The sequence below is a fragment of the Herpailurus yagouaroundi genome, unplaced genomic scaffold (genome assembly GCF_014898765.1).
Source record: "Herpailurus yagouaroundi ecotype Mexico unplaced genomic scaffold, PumYag 180, whole genome shotgun sequence".
In the NCBI taxonomy this organism is placed as follows: domain Eukaryota; kingdom Metazoa; phylum Chordata; class Mammalia; order Carnivora; family Felidae; genus Herpailurus; species Herpailurus yagouaroundi.
In genome coordinates, this window is record NW_024412411.1 from 1,784,891 (window position 1) to 1,805,134 (window position 20,244).

General features: G+C 41.2%; 1 protein-coding gene across 3 annotated transcripts in view; it reads left to right on the forward strand.

Moving 5' to 3' along the window:
- Nucleotides 1–20,244, forward strand: part of RNF121 (ring finger protein 121) — a 91,390-nt gene that overhangs the window by 50,369 nt on the left and 20,777 nt on the right. For all 3 annotated transcript variants that reach the window (XM_040489201.1, XM_040489200.1, XM_040489199.1), the window contains exons 4-6: nucleotides 11,380–11,534; nucleotides 14,250–14,357; nucleotides 18,010–18,130. In XM_040489201.1, the coding sequence (XP_040345135.1) occupies nucleotides 11,380–11,534; nucleotides 14,250–14,357; nucleotides 18,010–18,130 (384 nt within the window). The remainder of the gene's footprint in view (nucleotides 1–11,379; nucleotides 11,535–14,249; nucleotides 14,358–18,009; nucleotides 18,131–20,244) is intronic.

Sequence of the window (20,244 nt, forward strand, 5' to 3'; positions counted from 1 at the left end):
CCATCCTTCCCCATCCCCTTTACTGGCTACATCATATTGCCTCCTCAGCCTTTCCAGCGTTTTATCACAAACTCAGAAGTGAATGGTACCAGGGAGGCAGGACTTGGGAGACAGAAGATCGGGACTGGAAACCTAGCCCAGGCCCAGCTTGCTTTTTGGCTTCTCTCTAGCTCAGTTTTCATCATCTGTTCAGAGTCTAATATTACTTAGTCCTTAGCTCCCTCAGGGAGGTCAGGGGAAGGAGTAAGTTTATGCCTGGAAAAGTATCTATCCTATTTTTAAAGATCTCCAAGGAGAAGCTTTCATCATCTCTATTACTAAACACAGTATCTTTTCAAACTCCTATCCCCTGAACTGCTATTCCCTCCTGGGATGGAGGAGTGGCAAAATCTCCTACGTAGAAATCTTTAAAGTACTGTAGATTTGGGGCGCCTGGATAGCTCAGTCCGTTGAGCATCCAACTTCGGCTCAGGTCATGATCTTGCTCAGGTCATGATCAGGTTTGTGAGTTCGGGCCACACGTCAGGCTCTGACAGCTGGAGCCTGCAGCCTGCTTTGAATTTTGTGTCTCCCTCTCTTTCTGTCCCTCCCCTGCTCACACTCTGCCTCTCTCTGTCTCTCAAAAGTAAATGTTAAAAATTTTTTTAAAGTACTATAGATTTTTATCAGACCAACACATTAAGAGGGTGAATACAATGTGGCTAGAGAATGTGGACTAAGATGGGGAAGGGTGGTGCTAATCCACTTTCTATGAGAAGGAAAAACTTTCCTTCTCCGACTGTAATAAAAACTTCCTAAGTGTGATGCATACATCAGCTTTCTCTGAGCCTTGCCTACTCTTTAGGCTCATTTCTCACACCTCCCTCAAACATTAGTTGTATTTTCTCAAATATACCACGTTTCCTTATCTTGGAACACTCATCATGATGCCTTTCTCTACTTACACCTACTAGGCCATTAGGATGGAGATCCAAGGTTGCTTTCTTCAGGAAGACTAACTTGGTTCCCCCATGTTGAGTGAAAGCTTCTCCTCTACTTTCTTGGCCACCAGGGCTTAATGCATTATAGCACTTATCATACTGCATTATAATTGGTTTTTTCTCCTCAGTAGATTTAAGTTCTTGAGGAAGTTTTGTTTTTTATCTCTGGATTCTGCAGTCCTTACTTAGCATGGTGTACAGTAAGTGCTCAGTAAGTGTTAAATTACTGCTTGACTGACTCTTGGTGGAAGAGAAGACGACTTGGGGGAAAAGATGAAATTTTAGTTATTAGTAGAGTAGTTGTAAGAAATAGGAAGTAGGGCGGGCGCCTGGGTGGCTCGGTTGGTTAGGCGTTGATCTTAGCTCAGGTCTTGATCTCAGGGTTATGAGTTCAGGCCCCGTGTTGGACTCTGCCCTGTTTGTGAAACCTACTTAAAAAAAGAAAGAAAGAAAGAAAGAAACAGGAAGTAAATGTACTGCGTGGCACTCTAAAGGACAAGAGTTGGACCCAGAGGCAGAAGGTACACAAAGGCAGATTTTTCAGGTTGGCATCAGGGAAGAACTATCTAGCACATCTATTAGCAATGGAATGGTCTGCCTCATGTGGTAAGGTTGACTGTGCCAGGGCTGTGGTAGGAGGCAATTGCCAACTAAGTTTCTGCCCTGTAGAGTATTCTAGCAATGTGTGGAGTCATACTTGATCACAGAACTACACTGAATATTTGAGCTTACTGGGCCTCTGGACAGTCTTCAGATAACTGAAAGTAATAGCTGTGCCTTCCTGTAGTTCCCCAGGCCTGTTATCCTAGGCTTTCAGCTGGTCTTTATGTAATTTGGTTTCTAGACCAAATCCTGGCTGCTCCCTTATGGCCACTTTTCTTTGTCGTATTCTTTGTACATTGTGGTCTCAAGACCTAATCCCAGGGCCCTAAGGATGCTTTGACAGAGCAGAGAACAGTAGAGTTGCTTGCTGCCTCGTTCATTCTGGACATACTCCTAGTTAAAAAGCGTAAGGTTGCCTTGGCTTTTTGGGCAGCAGCCCTTTTGGCATATATTCCCTGGCAATTTGTGGTCACCTGAAACCCCTAGATCTGTTCCACATGAACTGCTATTAAGCCATTCCTTTTCCATCTTATACTTGGTAGTTGGTTCGGTTTCATTATATGGTTTTTGTTCTTCATTTTGACGTATTAGCCCTTAGAATCTTAGAGCTAGAAGAACTCTAGAAACAAGCTTTATTCATTTTGGACCTTGCTTGTTTCTTCCATGTTCACTATCTTGTTCTTCCCAGCTCTTAAACGTTATGCTGTCCACAGTTTGGTAAGCAGGTCCTCTGCATTTTCATCCAAATCATTCATGAAATTATTGATCAGAGCTGTGAAGCATATCCCAGACACCTTTCTCCGGTTGACCTCTCTCCATTTATCAGCATTTTTTTCAAGCTGATTGTTCTGTTAGCTGTGAGTCTCGTGCTTTGCTCTACTAGCTGGCTATGTAGTTTTCAATTCATCCTTTATATTCCTTTTCAGCCAAGCATGGTAGGTAATCACTACCCCCACAACATAAGGAAATACAGACGTGATAAGAATCCCAAAAGCCAAAAGCACCACGCATGAGAAGATTGGAAAGGCAGCTGGTGCCCAGGGGAGGATTGATCTGGGAGCTCTTTTCTGATTTTTCATGAATTATAGCTTCTGAGATGAAAAAAATCTAAAAGTCCATTTAAATATCATCTAGCTCTTTTTTTTTTTTTTTAATTTACATCCAAATTAGTTAGCATATAGTGCAACAATGATTTCAGGAGTAAATTCCTTCGTGCCCCTTACTCATTTAGCCCATTCCCCCCTCCCGCACCCCCTCCTGTAACCCTCTGTTTGTTCTCCATATTTATGAGTCTCTTCTGTTTTGTCCCCCTCCCTGTTTTTATATTATTTTTGTTTCCCTTCCCTTATGTTCATCTGTTTTGTCTCTTAAAGTCCTCATATGAGTGAAGTCATATGATTTTTGTCTTTCTCTGACTAATTTCACTTAGCATAATACCCTCCAGTTCCATGCACGTAGTTGCAAATGGCAAGATTTCATTCTTTTGGATTGCCGAGTAATACTCTAGTGTGTGTGTGTGTGTGTGTGTGTGTGTGTGTATACACACACCACATTTTCTTTATCCATTCATCCATCAATGGACATTTGGGCTTTTTCCATACTTGGGCTATTGTTAATAGCGCTGCTGTAAACATGGGGGTGCATGTGCCGCTTCGAAACAGCACACCTGTATCCCTTGGATAAATGCCTAGTAGTGCAATTGCTGGATCGTAGGGTAGTTCTGTTTTTAGTTTTTTGAGGAACCTCCATATTGTTTTCTAGAGTGGCTGCACCAGCTTGCCACTCTAGACTCCCAAAATATCATCTAGCTCTTATTGTTAGCATCTAACATCAGCATTTCAACTGTATAGCCTTGTGGAGAGATAGGTGAGATAGAGCTATTCTTATTTTCCAGATTGGAGAAGCTGGGATTGTCCCTCAGTAAATGTTTGCAGAATGGATCAATGAATAGGTTTCAGGTTAGTCTTCATTTCAGTTTTGTATTTGTAGACTCAAGGAAAGAAAAGTAAATGGCTTTCAGTTTTCCCCTCCAGCTGGTCAAATCCAAGCCCCTTCAGAACTAGACAAGAGCTCTGCCTCTTCCTGGCAGTCTTCCTGATGGCTCTTGCCCACAGTGCTACATCTTTCCTCTGAACTCTCATGTTAGTAATTGATGCTTTGCTGATTGTGCTTGATGGCTGCTCAATTCATGTATTTGTCTCATTATCCCAAATCCTGGAAGAGAAATTAGGGGCAAAAGCTTTCCATTATTTCGTGCACTTGAACAAATGATTTAACCTAATGTGTCTGTGTAAAGTATTGCCAGCAGGTGGCACCAGAGTCCCTGACAGTGTTCTGAAAATCTTGGGTAACTCCATCATTTACATATTGCCAAGCTGCCACTAAAAATGCCTTCCTTAATGAAGAAGCTTCAGTTTACTTATTAAATTAAGCAAAATGCTAATAAATACTATCGTAGAAATCAACTAGGCAAAATTGTAACCTAACAGTTTTGTCATGGGAGGCTATTCTGTTTACTCAGCTGCTTTGCTTTGCCGCTTATCAGGTACTGCTGTCTAGGCCCTGAACAGAATCTGGCTTTCAGGCTTCCCAGAGAGTGTTCAGGTACCTGAAAGTAGCCTCAAATCCTTGGTTTATGTTTTTAGATAATTTATTTTTCCTGGAAAGGAAAATTAAGAATTATAAAGAAATTGCTATGACCCTACCACTTGTTTTCCCCCTGGAGGTTTTGGTGATTTTTAAAATATTGTTTATTGCAGTATATAAGTTGACACATACTTTACATCAGTTTCAGGTTGTACAACATAGTGATTCCACAAGTCTATATGTTACGCTATGCTCGCTACAAGTGTGAGCGTAGTATCCATCTATCACCATACAACACTATTACAATACCATTGACTATATTCCATATGGTGTACCTTTTATCCCTGTGACTTACTCATTCCATAATTGGAATTCTGTATCTCCTACTCGCCTTCATCCATTTGCCCATCCCCCTATCTCCTTCCCCCCTGGCAGTCTTCAATTGGTTCTCTCTGTTTGAGTCAGTTTCTGCTTTTTGTTTGTTCATTTGTTTTGTTGGTTTTTTTTTTTTTATTCTATATATAAGTGAAATCATATGGTATTTGTCTTTCTGTGTTTGAGTTCGCTTAGCATAATACCCTCTAGGTGTATCCATGTTGTCACAAATGGCAAGATCCCCCCTCCCCCATTTTTTTTTGTTTTTTGTTTTTTTTGTTTTTTTGAGAGAGACAGCACAAGCAGCAGAGGGAGATAGAATCTTAAGCAGGCTCCATGCCCAGCTCACAGGCCGACTCAGGGCTCAGTCACAAGACTCTGAGATTATGATCTGAGCCGAAATCAAGAGTCAGAAGCTTAACCACCTGAGCCACCCAGGTGCCCCAAGATCTCCCTTTTTATGGCTGAATAATATTCCATTGTGTATATGTATATATATATATACACATACACACATATCGATATCGATATCGATATCGATATAGATATAAAGATATATATACACCACATCTTCTTTATCCATTCTTCTACCAGTGAACAGTTGGGTTACTTCCATATCTTGGCTACTGTAAGTACTCCTGCATTAAACATAGGGGTGCAGATATCTTTTCAAATTAGTGTTTTGGGTTTTTTTGGGTAAATATCTAGGAGTGGAATTACTGGTATTTCTATTTTGAATTTTTTGAGGAACCTCCATCCTGTTTTTAACAGTGGCTGCACCAATTTATATTCCACCAACAGTGTAAGAGGGTTCCTTTTCCTTTTCTTTTCTATTTTGGGGGGGGGAGCAAGTGAGTGAGGGGCAGAGAGGGAGAGAGAGAGAGGGGTGGGGCTTACCCGAAGCGGGGCTCAAGCTCACCCGATGCGTGACTCAAACTCACGAACCATGAGATCATGACCTGAGCCGAAGTCAGATGCTTAACCGACTGAGCTACCCAGGCGCCTCCTCTTCTTTCTTTCTTTCTCTCTTTCTTTAATTTATTTAAATGTTTATTTATTTACTTATTTTGAGAGAGGGGGAGGGGCAGAGAGAGTGAGAGACAGAGAGAGAGAGAGGAGAGAGTTAGTCCCAAGCAGGCTCTGTGCTGTGCTGTCAGCGCAGAGCATGAAGCAGGGCTCAAACTCACAAACTGTGAGATCATGACCTGAGCCAAAACCAAGAGTCTGATGCTTAACTGACTGAGCCACCCAGGTGCCCCTTCTGTTCATTTCTAATCAGATTGTTTTTTTTGCTGTTGAGTTGTATAAGTGCTTTGTATATTTTGAATATTAGCCCCTTATCAGATATATCATTTGCAAATTCCCTCTCCCTTTCAGTAGGTTGCCTTTTCATTTTATTGATGGTTTTATTTGCTGTACAGAAGTTTTCTATTTTGATGTAGTCTAAATAGTTTAATTTTGCTTTTGTTTCTCTTGGCTGACGAAACATGTAGAAACACATTTCTGAGGTTGATGTCAGAGAAGTTACTGTCTGTGTTTTCTTTTAGGAGGTTTATGGTTTCAATTCTCACATGTAGGTCTTTAATCCATTTTGAGTTTATTTTTGTGTATGGTATAAGAAAATGGTCCAATTTCATTCATTCTTTTGCATGTAAGCTGTCCAGTTTTCCCAGCACCAATTTTTTTCATATTTCTTTATTTAAAAAAAAATTTTTAATGTTTATTTCTGAGAGAGACAGAGACAGAGTGTGAGCAGGGGAGGGCAGAGAGAGAGGGAGGCACAGAATCTGAGGCAAGCTCTAGGCTCTGAGCTGTCAGCACAGAGCCTGACACGGGGCTTGAACTCACAAACTGTGAGATCATGACCTGAGCCGACGTCTGATGCTTAACCAACTGAGCCACCCAGGCACCTCCCCCCAGCTTTTTTTTTTTTTTTTTAATTTACATCCAAGTTAGTTAGCATATAGTGCAATAATGATTTCAGGAATAGAATCCAGTGATTCATCCCCTATGTGTAACACCGAGTGCTCATCCCAACAAGTGCCCTCCTTAATGACCCTTGCCCATTTAGCCCATCCCCCACCCCACAACCTGTTTGTTCTCTATAAGAGTCTCTTATGTTTTGTACCCCTCCCTGTTTTTATATTATTTTTGCTTCCCTTATGTTCATCTGTTTTCTGTCTTAAATTCCACACGAGTGAAGTTACACGATATTTGTCTTTCTCTAATTTCACTTAGCATAATACACTCTAGTTCCATCCATGTTGTTGCAAATGGCAAGATTTCATTCTTTTTGATTGCTGAGTAGTACTCCATTGTATATATATACCACATTTTCTTTATCCATTCATCTGTCAATTGGCATTTGGGCTCTTTCCATACTTTGGCTATTGTCAATAGTGCTGCTATAAACATTGGGGTGCATGTGCCCCTTCAAAACAGCACACCTGTATCCTTTGGATACCCAGCACCAAATATTGAAAAGACTGTCTTCACCCCATTGAATATTCTTGCCTTCATTGTCATAGATTAATTGACTATACAAGCATGGGTTTATTTCTGTACTCTTTCTTTTGTTCTGTTGATTTATGTGTCTGCTGTGCTTGCTTCAGGAGCACATATACTGAAATTGGAACAATTTGTATGTTTGTTTTTGTGCCACTACCATACTGTTTTGATTAATGTAGCTTTATAGTATATCTTGAAACCTGGGATTGTGAAGCCTCCAGCTTTGTTTTTCTTTCTCAAGATTGCTTTGGCTATTTGGTGTCTTTGCAATTCCATACAAATTTTATTTTGGCTGTTTGGTGTCTTTGCATTCTAGTTTTGTGAAAAATGCTATTGGTGTTTTGGTACAGATTATGTTGAATCTGTAGATTGCTTTGGTTGGTATGGACATTTTAACAATATTCTTCCAATCTATGAGCATGGAATATTTTTCCATTTGTGTTGTCTTCAGTTTGTTTCATCAGTGTCTTATAGTTTTCATAGTACAGGTATTTCACCTCCTTAATTAAATTTATTCCTAGGTATTTTATTCTTTTGGTGCAATTGTAAATGGAATTTTTTCTTATTTTCTCTTTCTTCTTCATTACTAGTATATAGAAAGGCAACAGATTTCTGTATATTTAATTTTTATCCTGAAACTTTACTGAATTCATATATTACTTCTAACAGTTTTTTACGTATACTATCATGTCATCTACAAATAGTGTTGGTTTAACTTCTTCCTTACCAATCTAGATGCCTTCTATTTCTTTTTCTTGTCTGATAGCTATGGCTAGGACTTCAAGTACTATGTTGAATAAAAGTGGCAAGAGTGGATATTCTTGTCGTGTTCCTGATCTTAGAGAAAAAGCTTTTGTTTTTTCACCATTGAGTATGATGTTGGCTGTGGGTTTGTCATATATGGCCTTTACTATGTTGAGGTATGTTTTCTGTATCCCTACTTTGTTGAGTTTTTGTCATGAGTATATATTGAATTTTGTCACATGCTTTTTCTGCATCTATTGAGATGATCCTATGATTTTTATCCTTTATTTTGTTAATGTGGAATATGATTTGTGAATATTTAATCATCCTTGTATCCCCAGAATAAGTCCCACCAGATCATGGTGCACTGTCCTTTGGTCGTTGAATGTGGTTGCTAATATTTTGTTGAGTTATTACATCTGTGTGCATTCAGGATATTGGCCTATAGGTGGGTTTTTTTTTGTTTGTTTGTTTGGTGGAGGTTTTTTTGTTTGGTTGGTTGGTTGGTTGGTTGGTTGGTTGGTTGGTTGGTTTTTGTAGCATCTTTGTATGGTTTTGGTATCAAGGTAATGCTGGCCTCATAGAGAAGCTTTCTTTCCTTTTCTTATCTTTCAATTAGTTTGAGGAAGATAGGTATTAACTTGTCTTTAAATGGTAGAATTTACCTGTGAAGCCATCTGGTCCTTGGTTTTTGTTTTATGGTAGGTTTTTGATTACTGATTCAATTTCATTACTAATAATTGGTCTCAGATTTTCTGTTTGTGCCAGGTTCAATATGGGATGATTGTATGTTTCTAGGGGTTTATCCAGTTTTTCTAGGTTGTCCAGTTTTTTTGGTATATAATTTTTTTGTAGTGGTCTCTTAAGTTCTTTGTATTTCTGTGGTGTCGGTTGTTATCTCTTTTTTGTTTCTGATTTTATTTGGGTCCTTTTTTTTTTCTTGATGTCTCTGGCTAAAGGTTTATTCATACAACCAGCTCTTGTTTCATTGATCTTTTCTATTGTTTGTTTGTTTCTTTTGTCTCTCTCTCGTTATAACCCCACCACTTTCAATATGTTGATTATTTTGGTTGCCAACTGCAGTCTTTGCTCCCTTATGACAGTTGACTTTATGCAGTTTTGATAATGTGAAGCCATAATAAGAGCTCTCATTTACTGAATGCTTACTATGAATTATGCACTCTACTTGTTTTTTTATATAAGAGCTATTATATTGAATACTTACATTGTATTTATTACATTACCTATATTAAATGCTTACTTTGTTGGGCCTTGTTCCAAGAACTTTCCATGAATTAATTCACTTAACCTATACAATCTTTTGAGAGAGATGCTGTTAATCCCATTTTACAGTTCAGAAAACTGAGACTTATCAGGGTTAAGTGACTTGCCTGAGGTAATACAATAAATAGCTGTATTGAGAGTCATATCTAGATCTCTTTAATTCTAAAATCTCTGGTCATTTCAGTGTATTATTCTACCTTGTTTTTCATTCTTTTTTATTTATTTTTTATTAAGTTTTTTTTTTTAATGTTTATTTATTTTTAAGAGAGAGAGAGAGACAGACAAACCATGAGCAGGGGAGGGGCAGAGAGAGAAGAGACACAGAATCTGAAGCAGGGTCCAGGCTCTGAGCTGTCAGCACAGAGCCCATCGCGGGGCTCAAACTCACGAACCATGAGATCATGACCTGAGCCAAAGTCAGACACTTAACCAACTGAACCACCTGGGCACCCCTCGTTCTTTTCTTTTCTTTTTTTTTTAATTTTTTAATGTTTATTTTTGAGAGAGACAGAGACAGAGTGTGCAAGTGGGGGAGGGGCAGAGAGAGAGGGAGATAACAGAATCCAAAGCAGGCTCCAGGCTCTGAGCTGTCAGCACAGAGCCTGAAGCAGGGCTTGAACTTGGGAATGACAAGATCATGACCTGAGCCCATCTCATGCTTAACTGACTGAGTCACCCAGGTGCCCATGTTTAGTCATTCTTTAATGGTTTCTATTTGAACTTTAAAAAAATTTTTTTTAATGTTTATTTTTGAGAGAGAGAGAGACAAAGAGAGACAGAGCACAAGTGGGGGAGCGACAGAGAAATAGGGAGAGACAGAATTTGAAGCAGGCTCCAGGCTTCCAGCTGTCAGTACAGAGCCTGATGCAGGGCTCGAATTCACGAACTATAAGATCATGACCTGAGCTGAAATTGGACGATCAACCGACTGAGCCACCCAGGCACCCCTCTATTTGAACTTCTAAAAAGCATCTAAAGATTAATAGAATCATTAATCAAAGGTTTGATTTATATTTTTCTCTTGCTGCTAGACTATTAGCTCCTTGAGAACAGGGACTAAGGGTCGTGTTTATTTCTGCATTTCTCTTTCCATTAAATGCAAACTAAATTCTTGATGTACTTACTGAACGCTGCCTTCGCCCTCCCAGGAAATCTGAGATACAAGGCTGCTTAACAGAAGAACCTTAGCATGTTAGAACTTGAAGGGGTTTGAAAAATCAAGTCAAGCCTTTCCCTCAAGGAGGAAGAACCTTCCTGGGTGACCCAGTGAGTTGGAGGCAGACAGAATTAGAATCTAGGTCTTTTGGGGTTCTTCTGGGCCATCTGGTTTAAAGGGCCTAACCCTGTCCCTGAATTGCTCCCTCTCTGTTTCTTCCTTCTTCCTTTTCTTTCCTTTTTCCTTTCTCTCTTTCGTTCATGATGTGAGATGAGTAGCTTTATACCCTTATAGCTTTAAGCCTAAGAGTTACAAAGCAAGGCAATATTTTTTCATTTCTTTTACACTGATGCCTAGATTTATTCCTGATTATGCCTTTGTTCAATCCAGAATAGTAAGGTAGTGGGGATTTGACTGCCTAAGGATTTTGGGTGTTACCCTGTATGTAGGGGACCATTAGAGGGTTGTAAGCAAGGGAATGACATGTTCAAGACTATATATTAGAGAGACACTTGGGTGGCTCAGTCACTTAAGCGTCTGACTCTTGATCTCAGCTCAGGTCTTGATCTCAGATTCGTGAGTTCAGGCGCCATGTTGGGCCATGCACTGGGTGTGAAGTGTACTTAAAAAAGAAAGAAAGAGAGAGTGGGAGGGAGGAAAAAGAAAGAAAGAAAGGGAGGGAGGGAGGAAGGAAGAAGAGAGAGAAAGAAAAGGAAAGAGAAGAGAAGAGAAGAAAAGAAAAGAAAAGAAAAGAAAAGAAAAGAAAAGAAAAGAAAAGAAAAAAGAAAAGAAAGACTGTATGTTAGAATTACCATTCCAGACTCCTGGAAACGGTAGATTGGAGAGGGAGACACTGAATGCAGGGATATTGAATAAAGAGGTCATTGCAGTGAGGCAGGCAAGGGCTGGCAAGGGCTGGCAAGAGCTGGCAAGGGCTCACCTGGAAAGGAAAGAATATATACAACAGTTAGGTGAGGGATGAAAGGGAGGTGTCAGGCATGGTCCTAGGTTTCTAAGTTGGATCACTAAGAGTTGCCTCTGTCCAAATTTGGAAATCTAGGAGAGGATCAGGCTGAAATGGACTCATGGATAGAGCTACAGAGGGAGCTGGCTAGAGCTGAAGTGCTTGTGTTTGTGTTTCAGATGGTGACCCTCTTTCAGATGTGGGTTGTTCCCCTCTATTTCACAGTGAAGCTGCACTGGTGGAGGTTCCTAGTGATCTGGATCTTGTTCTCTGCTGTCACAGCTTTTGTCACCTTCCGAGCCACCCGAAAACCTCTAGTACAGACAACCCCAAGGTGAGAGATTAGGTAGTGGGGAAGAGGAGCTAGGTTTCCTGAAGCTAATGGGTTGGAATGCATTGGGGTTGGAATGGGTTTAGACTGAAAAAATTGTAACTTTTATTTGCCAAGATTACTTGGCATGGGGTTCCACCAAAACAAGCTGATTGGGAGAACTATCCCCCCTTCACAGATTAAAAATCATAAAATATTTCCCTGTAGCTTACCTTAGAGTTTATATCAAGGTTTATTTATATTAAAAGCAACCAAAATAAGTAAGCAAATTCTGGTGATCATTGTCTCATTTTAAATGTTTTTGTGTGTGTGTGTGAACCCTTCTCTAATCTCTAAATTAGATTTTCTATTGTATTCTTTTATAGGCCCTGTAGTTTTCCAACATAGAACTTATCACAAAATATTGAGTGTCTATCTCCCCCACTAAACTATAATTGTGAGATCAGGAACCACATGTATTTTGGTTGTCACTGTATATCCAGGCCCTACCACAGGGCCTGGCACATAGGAGCCTACTCTGTAAATTTTTGTTGAATGAATGAATCTCAGCAAATGTGCAATTTTTCAACAAATAATACTTCCTTCTTGGGTCACAAAGCAGCCCCTGCCTGTATTATTCTTTGCATTTTATCCAAATGCGTTTCTAGTTTGATCCTCCCAACCAGCTTGTGAGGTCATTTAATATCTGTACTTGACAGAGAGAGAGATTTTCTCATTCATTCATTCATTCAACAAGCACCTGCTATGTGTCAGGCCCTGTGCTGAGCGCTGGGGATACAGAACTGGATAAGACATGGTCCCTGCCCTCAAGGAATGCTCGGTTTAATGGAGGAGATGGACAAGAAAGCAGCTGTTTCAGTGCAGTTGGTAAGTGCTGTGAGAGATGTGTGTACGGATCCAGGAGAGCCTAGCAGAGGAAATAGCCAGCCTCAAAGTTGTAACTACCTGAACCAAAGTCTTCCAAATTGCAAGTTGCTCTTTTCCCCATGCATTTTATGTTCTGCTTTACTATAGGTCTTCCTTTGGCCTTCTGAGTATCATTTTATATGGTAAAATTGATCTTCAAGGTGAAGTTGGTGATTGAGAAGCTCCTCTCTGGCTATGGTAGTTTACATTAAGGATTGTTAGAAAAGATAGAGACTCTGGAGCCAGATGGATGTGGATGGGAAACCCCAGCCCTGCCAATTGTTAATTATATGACTTGTTTGGCTTCACCTTTCTGCGCCTTGAATTTTTTATCCTTCCAAATGTGATGATAATTGCTACCTCATATAGGGTGATATGAAGACAAAGTGTGAAAAAGCACTTTAAGAATCACTAAGTAACAAACAGTATCAACTTGTAGATAAAATGACTGAAAATGTGTCTATAACATGGGAAGTTTTTTATCACGATAACTAACATCTGATAGTGCTTTATAATTTCAGAGCACTTTCATAAACATTCACGTTTATTCATGTAGCAGTTATTGAGCGTGTATTATATACACCAGGAAATGGGCTCTGTACAATCCATTGAGGAAGGCATCATGGTTTTCCCCTGTAATACAAAAAATAAACTTGTCTTAGAGTGGTGATTTGACTTACCTGGAATTACCCAGCAAATAATACTTACTTAATCCAGATTCCACCTAAAATTCCACATCCTTTCCACTATCTCACTCCCATCTGATCAGTGCAAACCCTGGGTAATGGAGCTCTGTGTGGGTTTTGCTTTGTGTAAAATGTGTGGGGCCTTTCCCTTTCCTGAGAACTGATCACCACTTGCTTAGCTGTAGCAGGGAGGCATAGGCAGGGACCTTGAGTTTCTTCCCTGAGGTGGAGCACAGTTGGCAGTAACTTGGCCTCAGTATCCAGGCAAGCTTGAGTTGTTTATTCAAGCAAATTGTTCCTTTGTTCCCACCACAGATAGAGTAGTTGCTCCTGATATCAGGGACCTGCCTCCATAGCATTTAAAAAGGCCCTGCTACGTTCAGGGAACCATCTTTCCTCTCTGAACCTGGCTGGGGTCAGCCAACCAGATTTCACACTCCTTTTTGTAGGGTTCTAGAGAGCACTGCTCCTCCTCCTTCACTAGCATTGTACAGCCCCACTCCAGCCCACCCCCCCACCACCACCACCACACACATCCAATTCAAAGGTATTCTTTGAGTGCCTCCTTCCTTATCCCTTCTTCTCCAGAAAATCATTTCAGAAGCAAATCCATTAGACACCATTTCATTATTGGCCTCTGGAAAGGAGCAAAGCAGTATTCAGGTTAACCATGCCCAACTGGAAAAGCCTATAGCTGATTCTACTTACTCATCTTCCCTTGAATTCTCTTTTCTGACGAGAACAACTAGCCTTCCCCACCTATTCCCTTCTGAGCATAGCTGTAGTTAGTAGTTTTCACTTCCTTATCCAACTAATCTGAATTTGAGATGACATAGCTGTCTGAGGTCAGCTGTGCTCTTTGTTTGAGGCCAAAACCTCCTTTTAAGGCTCTGTTTTCTTTGCTTGGTCTGGGACCAGGAAAATAGCACTAGCTCCCTGGTATGTGGAGGTGTTTCTACCATTAAGGGAGTGACCAGCTCCATTACAGTAACTAAAGTTGCTCAGTAAGTCCTAACCAAAGAACCTGCTCTCTCCATTGATGTGTGAATAAGAGGTTCTGGTAATCCAGAGGCCCCTAGGCCAGAGTTTCTGTGTCAGCTGTGCTAATATTCTTTCCTTTCTCCAGGTTGGTTTATAAGTGGTTCCTGTTGATCTATAAAATCAGCTATGCCACAGGCATTGTTGGCTACATGGCTGTCATGTTTACCCTCTTTGGTCTCAATTTATTATTCAAGTAAGTATCCTTTGCTTTTGTTTTTGCTTGTGTTTGGGGAGGAGGGGCCGGTATGGTGTACCTTTCTTCCTGGAGCAAGTCCTAGATATTAACAAGGGGTACATGGCACCAAGGATAGGACATTTGGGCTTTGGGGAATAGGGGAGGGTGAGCCCTCCCTGATTTGCACTGGCCAAGAGAAAGGAGTGTCTGGACATACAGAGTTAGAGTCCCAAATCATTGGTGATATTTTCCAAGAATTTATATTGTAATGAAAAAGTATTAAAAAAAAGTAAGCATAATAATGATTATAGCCAGTTACCATTACTCCATTCATCACTGTAACAGAGCCATTTTCCTTGTCCATGTTTGTACTATCTATTGCAGCGTCCACTCTACCTGAGTGGTCTTATGTTCAGGGAGACTAGGAGTTGGCAAACTGTCCTGTGGGCCAAATTGGTCTACCTCCTGTTTTTTTCTAAGGTAAAGAAAATTTTTATTGTAACACAGCGATACTCATTTGTTTATGCATTGTCTATGGCTGTTTTTGCAATAAAACTATAGCAGCAGAGTTTAATATTTGTGGCAAATACTATTTAGGTCACAAACCTTAAATACTATCTAGTCCTTTACACAAAACGTTTTTTGTCAACCCCCTAGACAAACTCATGTGACACAGTTGGAACCTGGCAGTAGGTTCACCCAGAAGTATACAGGGCGGGAAACAGCAGAGCGGTGTCCATAACAGTCCTTACAGTAGTTCCAGGGCTGGGATGTGAGGGAATGAGACCACCCAGATGGCTGTGGGAAACACCCTACCTCAAAAGCTTTCCCTCGCCAGTTTTAAGAATCTCCCAATTTAGATGCAGTATACTAATAAAATTGCTGCCTTGTAACGTAGCTGACATTCCACTTTTATCAGATTTCTAAGGACACACTTTTTTAGAAAGTTAACCTGTGGACATTTAACTCCCGCTCCATTGTTGGGCACTTAGGGTGTTTTTCAGTTTCAGATAACATTGTTTTGTTGCTTCCTAAGGATATATTACCAGGAGTCAAATTCTGGCTGTTACTCCATATTGTCATAAGATTTCAAAAAGATTCGTGTCAGCGTACAAGCCCCCTCACTCCCAGTTGAGGCAGAAGCCAAGAAATCCTGGACTCTGAGACTGTAGGGTACAGTAAGTAAAGGCAGAAGAGAGTGGAAATGTGGTCTCATGGCTGAGGTGATAGGACTGTGGACTGTGGATCATGAGGAATCCTAAGCCTAGGACAGTGCCTAGGAAGTTACAGATTTAGGATTCAGATTTAAAGTCAGCACCACTGGACTCTTTCCCAAATTTGGCACACTGTAGGCAGGAGCCTTTTTTTTTTTTTTTTTTTTTTTAAGTTTATTTATCTACTTAGAGAGCTGGAGAGGGGCAGAGAGCAGAGAGAAGGAGAAAGAGAGAGGATCCCAAGCAGGGCTCAAACCCACGCACTGTGAGATCACAACCAGAGCCAAAATCCAGTGTCAGACGCCTAACTGACTGAGCCATCCAGGTGCTCCAGGAGCCTTTTTGAAACTGAAAGGAGTAAGCCCTACTTTATATAGTGAGAGGATACTGTGGAATTCTTTCTTCCAGGGGTAGTACAGGCTGCAAGCAATAACAGGCTCCACAAGGATTTATAGGAACTCATTGGAATAGAGTCTAACATGTCCTATCAAAGAAAACCAAGATATTTCCAGATATCTTCCTAACCTGTGTGGTTAAAAAAACAAAAATCAAGATTCTGCATTGTACTAAAGATGGCTATTCTTAAAAAATTTTTTTTAAATGTTTGTTTATTTTAGAGAGCACATGTGAGCGGGTAGAAGGGCAGAGAGAGAGGGCTCTGCCTGAAGCAGGCTCCAGGGTCTGAGCTGTGAGCATAGAGCCTGATGTGGGGCTCGAACTCACAAACCACGAGATCATGACCTGAGGCCGAAGTCGGATGCTTAACTGACTGAGCCACCCAGGCTCCCCAAGATGGCTGTTCTTTAAAAAAAATTTTTTTTAACGTTTATTCATTTTTTTGAGAGACAGAGAGTGAGTGGGGGAGGGGCAGAAAGAGAGGGAGACACAGAATCTGAAGGAGGCTCTAGGCTCTGAACTGACAGCACAGAGCCCGATGCGGGGCTCCAACCCACGGACTGTGAGATCATGACCTGAGCCTGCGTCGGACGCTTAACCTACTGAGCCACCCAGGCGCCCCAGCTGTTCTTTTAATTACAGTTCTTTTTTATTTGCATAAACTATACCAGAAAGAAAACAGAATTGAGAGGCTTGACCATTTTTATGCTACTAATCGAGTTAATTGGTATAAGATCATGATGTCTAGTTACTAGGTTAAATATTACATGATTCATGAGTAAACTCAACTTTTTAAGATAAATATAATTTACGACTTTAAGTGAACACATACAGTTCCTGGTACAAATATTTTTAAAAAGGTTGTTTTCGGGGCGCCTGGGTGGCGCAGTCGGTTAAGCGTCCGACTTCAGCCAGGTCACGATCTCGCGGTCCGTGAGTTCGAGCCCCGCGTCAGGCTCTGGGCTGATGGCTCAGAGCCTGGAGCCTGTTTCCGATTCTGTGTCTCCCTCTCTCTCTGCCCCTCCCCCGTTCATGCTCTGTCTCTCTCTGTCCCAAAAATAAAAAATAAACGTTGAAAAAAAAAATTAAAAAAAAAAAAAAAAGGTTTTCTATAATAAACATTTAAAGACTGAAGGTTGCAAATTATTAGTCCTTGGAATTATTAAAACAAGCCTCCTAATATACAGATAAGATCTTTGTCCTTCTTAGGAAGTAGACTTGGACCAAAATTTAACTTTGATGACATGATACAGAATATGTATAGATACAACCTAAAATTTTATGGTAACTGGTATGTATGTATTTACTAACTGACTTTATCTTTATTTCTAAAGCTGTGGATGGCAAGCTTTTTCTGTAAAGGGCCAAATCATATTTTAGACTTTATGGACAAAAGGCAAAGTCTAGGATAATATGTAGTATAACAAGAGGGGAAACTCTTCCCTTGCCCTACCTTGTTTGAGGGATGGGCTGTCTCAGATGGTGGGCATGCTTTGTGCCCACTTGCCATCAGATGAGACATTCTCAGAAGGAGGGGCCTTACAAGGGGGTGTGTGACCACTGGATCATTTTCACTCTCTGTTCCAGTGACAACCCAGGTCCTGGTGTGCCCTTGCTCAGTCATTTCAACTTAGGCAGCTGGCTGGAGGTGAGGCAATTTGGTGAGTTGCCAACTTCCTGACTGAAATTCCACTGGTTGGTGTCCAGTGATTGCCAGCAGTGGAGTCCCCAACATGTAGGTGCCAACCAGAGTGGGCCCTAGGCAGCTGTAAGGCATGGTTGCCAGTTGGAGGAGACAGGCACTGGGAACAGAGTGGGGAAGAGGGGCACTAGGGAATACCTTGGCTTGGTCTTTGTAGCTCACAGTGCTAGCCTGTTCAGATGGTGCCAACAAGCCATATAAAAACAGGTAGCAGGCTGGATTTGTTCTTAGTGTGCCAACGCTTGCTTTAGCCCTTAAAGCCTACCACTTTAGTTGCTGTCTTATGTGTCCCACAGTAGTAATCCAAAGCAGTTGCATCTTAGGGTAGGCCTTACAGGCCATGCTGCTTCCCTTACAGGATCAAACCAGAAGATGCTATGGACTTTGGCATTTCTCTCCTCTTCTATGGCCTCTACTATGGAGTTCTTGAGCGAGACTTTGCAGAAATGTGTGCAGACTATATGGCGTCTACCATAGGGGTAAGTTCACATGGGCTTTGTTTTTTCTTTTTTTAGAGAGAGCATGTACACACACACACACACACACACACACACACACACACACACACAAGTTGGGGAGGGGCAGAAAGAGAGGGAGAGAGAATCCCAAGCAGGTCCTGCACTGTTCTTGCAGACCCTGATATGGGGCTCCATCTCACAAACCATGAGATCATGACCTGAGCTGAAATCAAGAGTCAGATCTTAACCAACTGAGCCACCCAGGTGTCCCCACACGGGCTTTTAACTGCCTCCTGACATCTCCAGACAGTTCAGGATAGCATCGCTTGTTTGATGGAAGAGATAAACCATAAAAAAAAAAAAAATCTTTCAAGATATAAGTAGTATGGTATGGAGATTCCTTCCTTAAAATTTGGAAAGCCAGATCTCAGTTGTACCTTGGAATTTTTAACTTTAGAGCCATTGTAGGAAAGAACCACTTTACCATTCAGGAAGTTAACATTCATTTAATAGATATTTATTTAATGGTTCCTACGTGCCAGGGCACTGGACTTATGCTGGAATTACAAAGGTGTACGTGGTCCTTGTCCAAAAGGAGTTTACGCCCTAGTGACAGAGATGGGTATTAAAGTAATACACAAATAAATATAAAATTATAACCTCAATAAATACTATGAAGGAAAGGTTCATAATGGTGTGAACAAATGCAATAGTGACATTTGACCTAGTCTCGGGACTCCGAGATGGCCTCCCTGAAGAAGGGACTATTGAGCTGATGCATAGGAGTTAACTAGATGAAGTGGGAAGTGATGTGAGTGGCAGCTTCACCAAGAGACCTAGTGGGAGAATTTCTCACTAGGGTGGGGAGTGCCTCAAGCCCCAGCTCTTGACCCCTCTTAAACCCACATGTCTTTCAATACCTCTTAATAGCACAAGAACATAAGGATCAAACAGTGACATTGAACTTTATTAAAAGGTTGGGGTTGATAGCAGGAAAATAGATATGAGTTTGAATGAGGTTAGTCTGACGAAGCAGGGTATCTCCTTTCCCAGACTTTCAGACCCTGCCCCATCCAACTCTCGGCCTATCTCTGTGTATCAGTTGCCATCTTAGCACCCACCACCTAGAATCCACATCTAGACAACTATCCTCCAAGTGTCTAGACCCAGAGCCCATGTCTGACAAAAAATATGCCTATACCTCAGGCCCGCCATCTGCATCCTGGTTTCTTCTATGATGATCCACATCTTCCCTAGGTAATTGACACTGAGAATGCCTATCCCTTTCAGGGGAGCTACTCTGCCTAGCTCTTGTCCAACAGAATGTGACCTTGCTGACCTCAACAATAATAACAGTTTGCTGTTTCCCCAGGCCCCCATCTCTGGGGGCAGGGAGCGGGTCATAGGAAGACTAACATGGCTTGTGACAGTACTGGGTGAGTCACCAGGAGTTCATTCATTCATAGTTTCCCCACAGCATATGTTGCGGAGACTTAGTGGCAGGTTAATTGCTAGGGCTCAGAATGCCAACAGATGAGACTAGGCAGGGATATGGGAGAAGGGACTCTAACTCCAACTTGGGATAAAGGGATAGACTGCCCTACCTTTACAGTTCTTTTCACCCTGAGAATTCCAGGATTTTCCTATATCTGCCCCAGTCTTTAGTCAAATGGCTGTGGTCTGCTTAGGAACACGTGGGCCCCTGAGCCACAGCAACCTGAATTTCAAGAATATCCCTGGCCTTGAAGCCAGAACCTGATGAATGGTTTGGGGAAGGCAGTTTAAGAAAGCTAGGAAATTCCAGCCTTCCATGCATTTGTTAGCCAACTCATTCTTTCATTTATTCAAGAAACAGTTATTTGTCAACCATTTATAGTGTGCCAGGTATGACCAACTGCAACCTTTACTAGCACCACCACTGCTCACTTCCAAGTAGCAGACCGAGTCATTTTTTTAAATTGTGGTAAAGTACACATAAAATTTACCATCTTAGCCATTGTTAAGTCTGCGGTGGCATTAACTACATTTACATTGTTTTGCAGCCATTACCACATCCATCCATAGAACTCTTCATTTTGCAAAATTGAAGCTCTGGACCCCTTAAATAATAACTCCACAGTCCATCTTCCCCACAA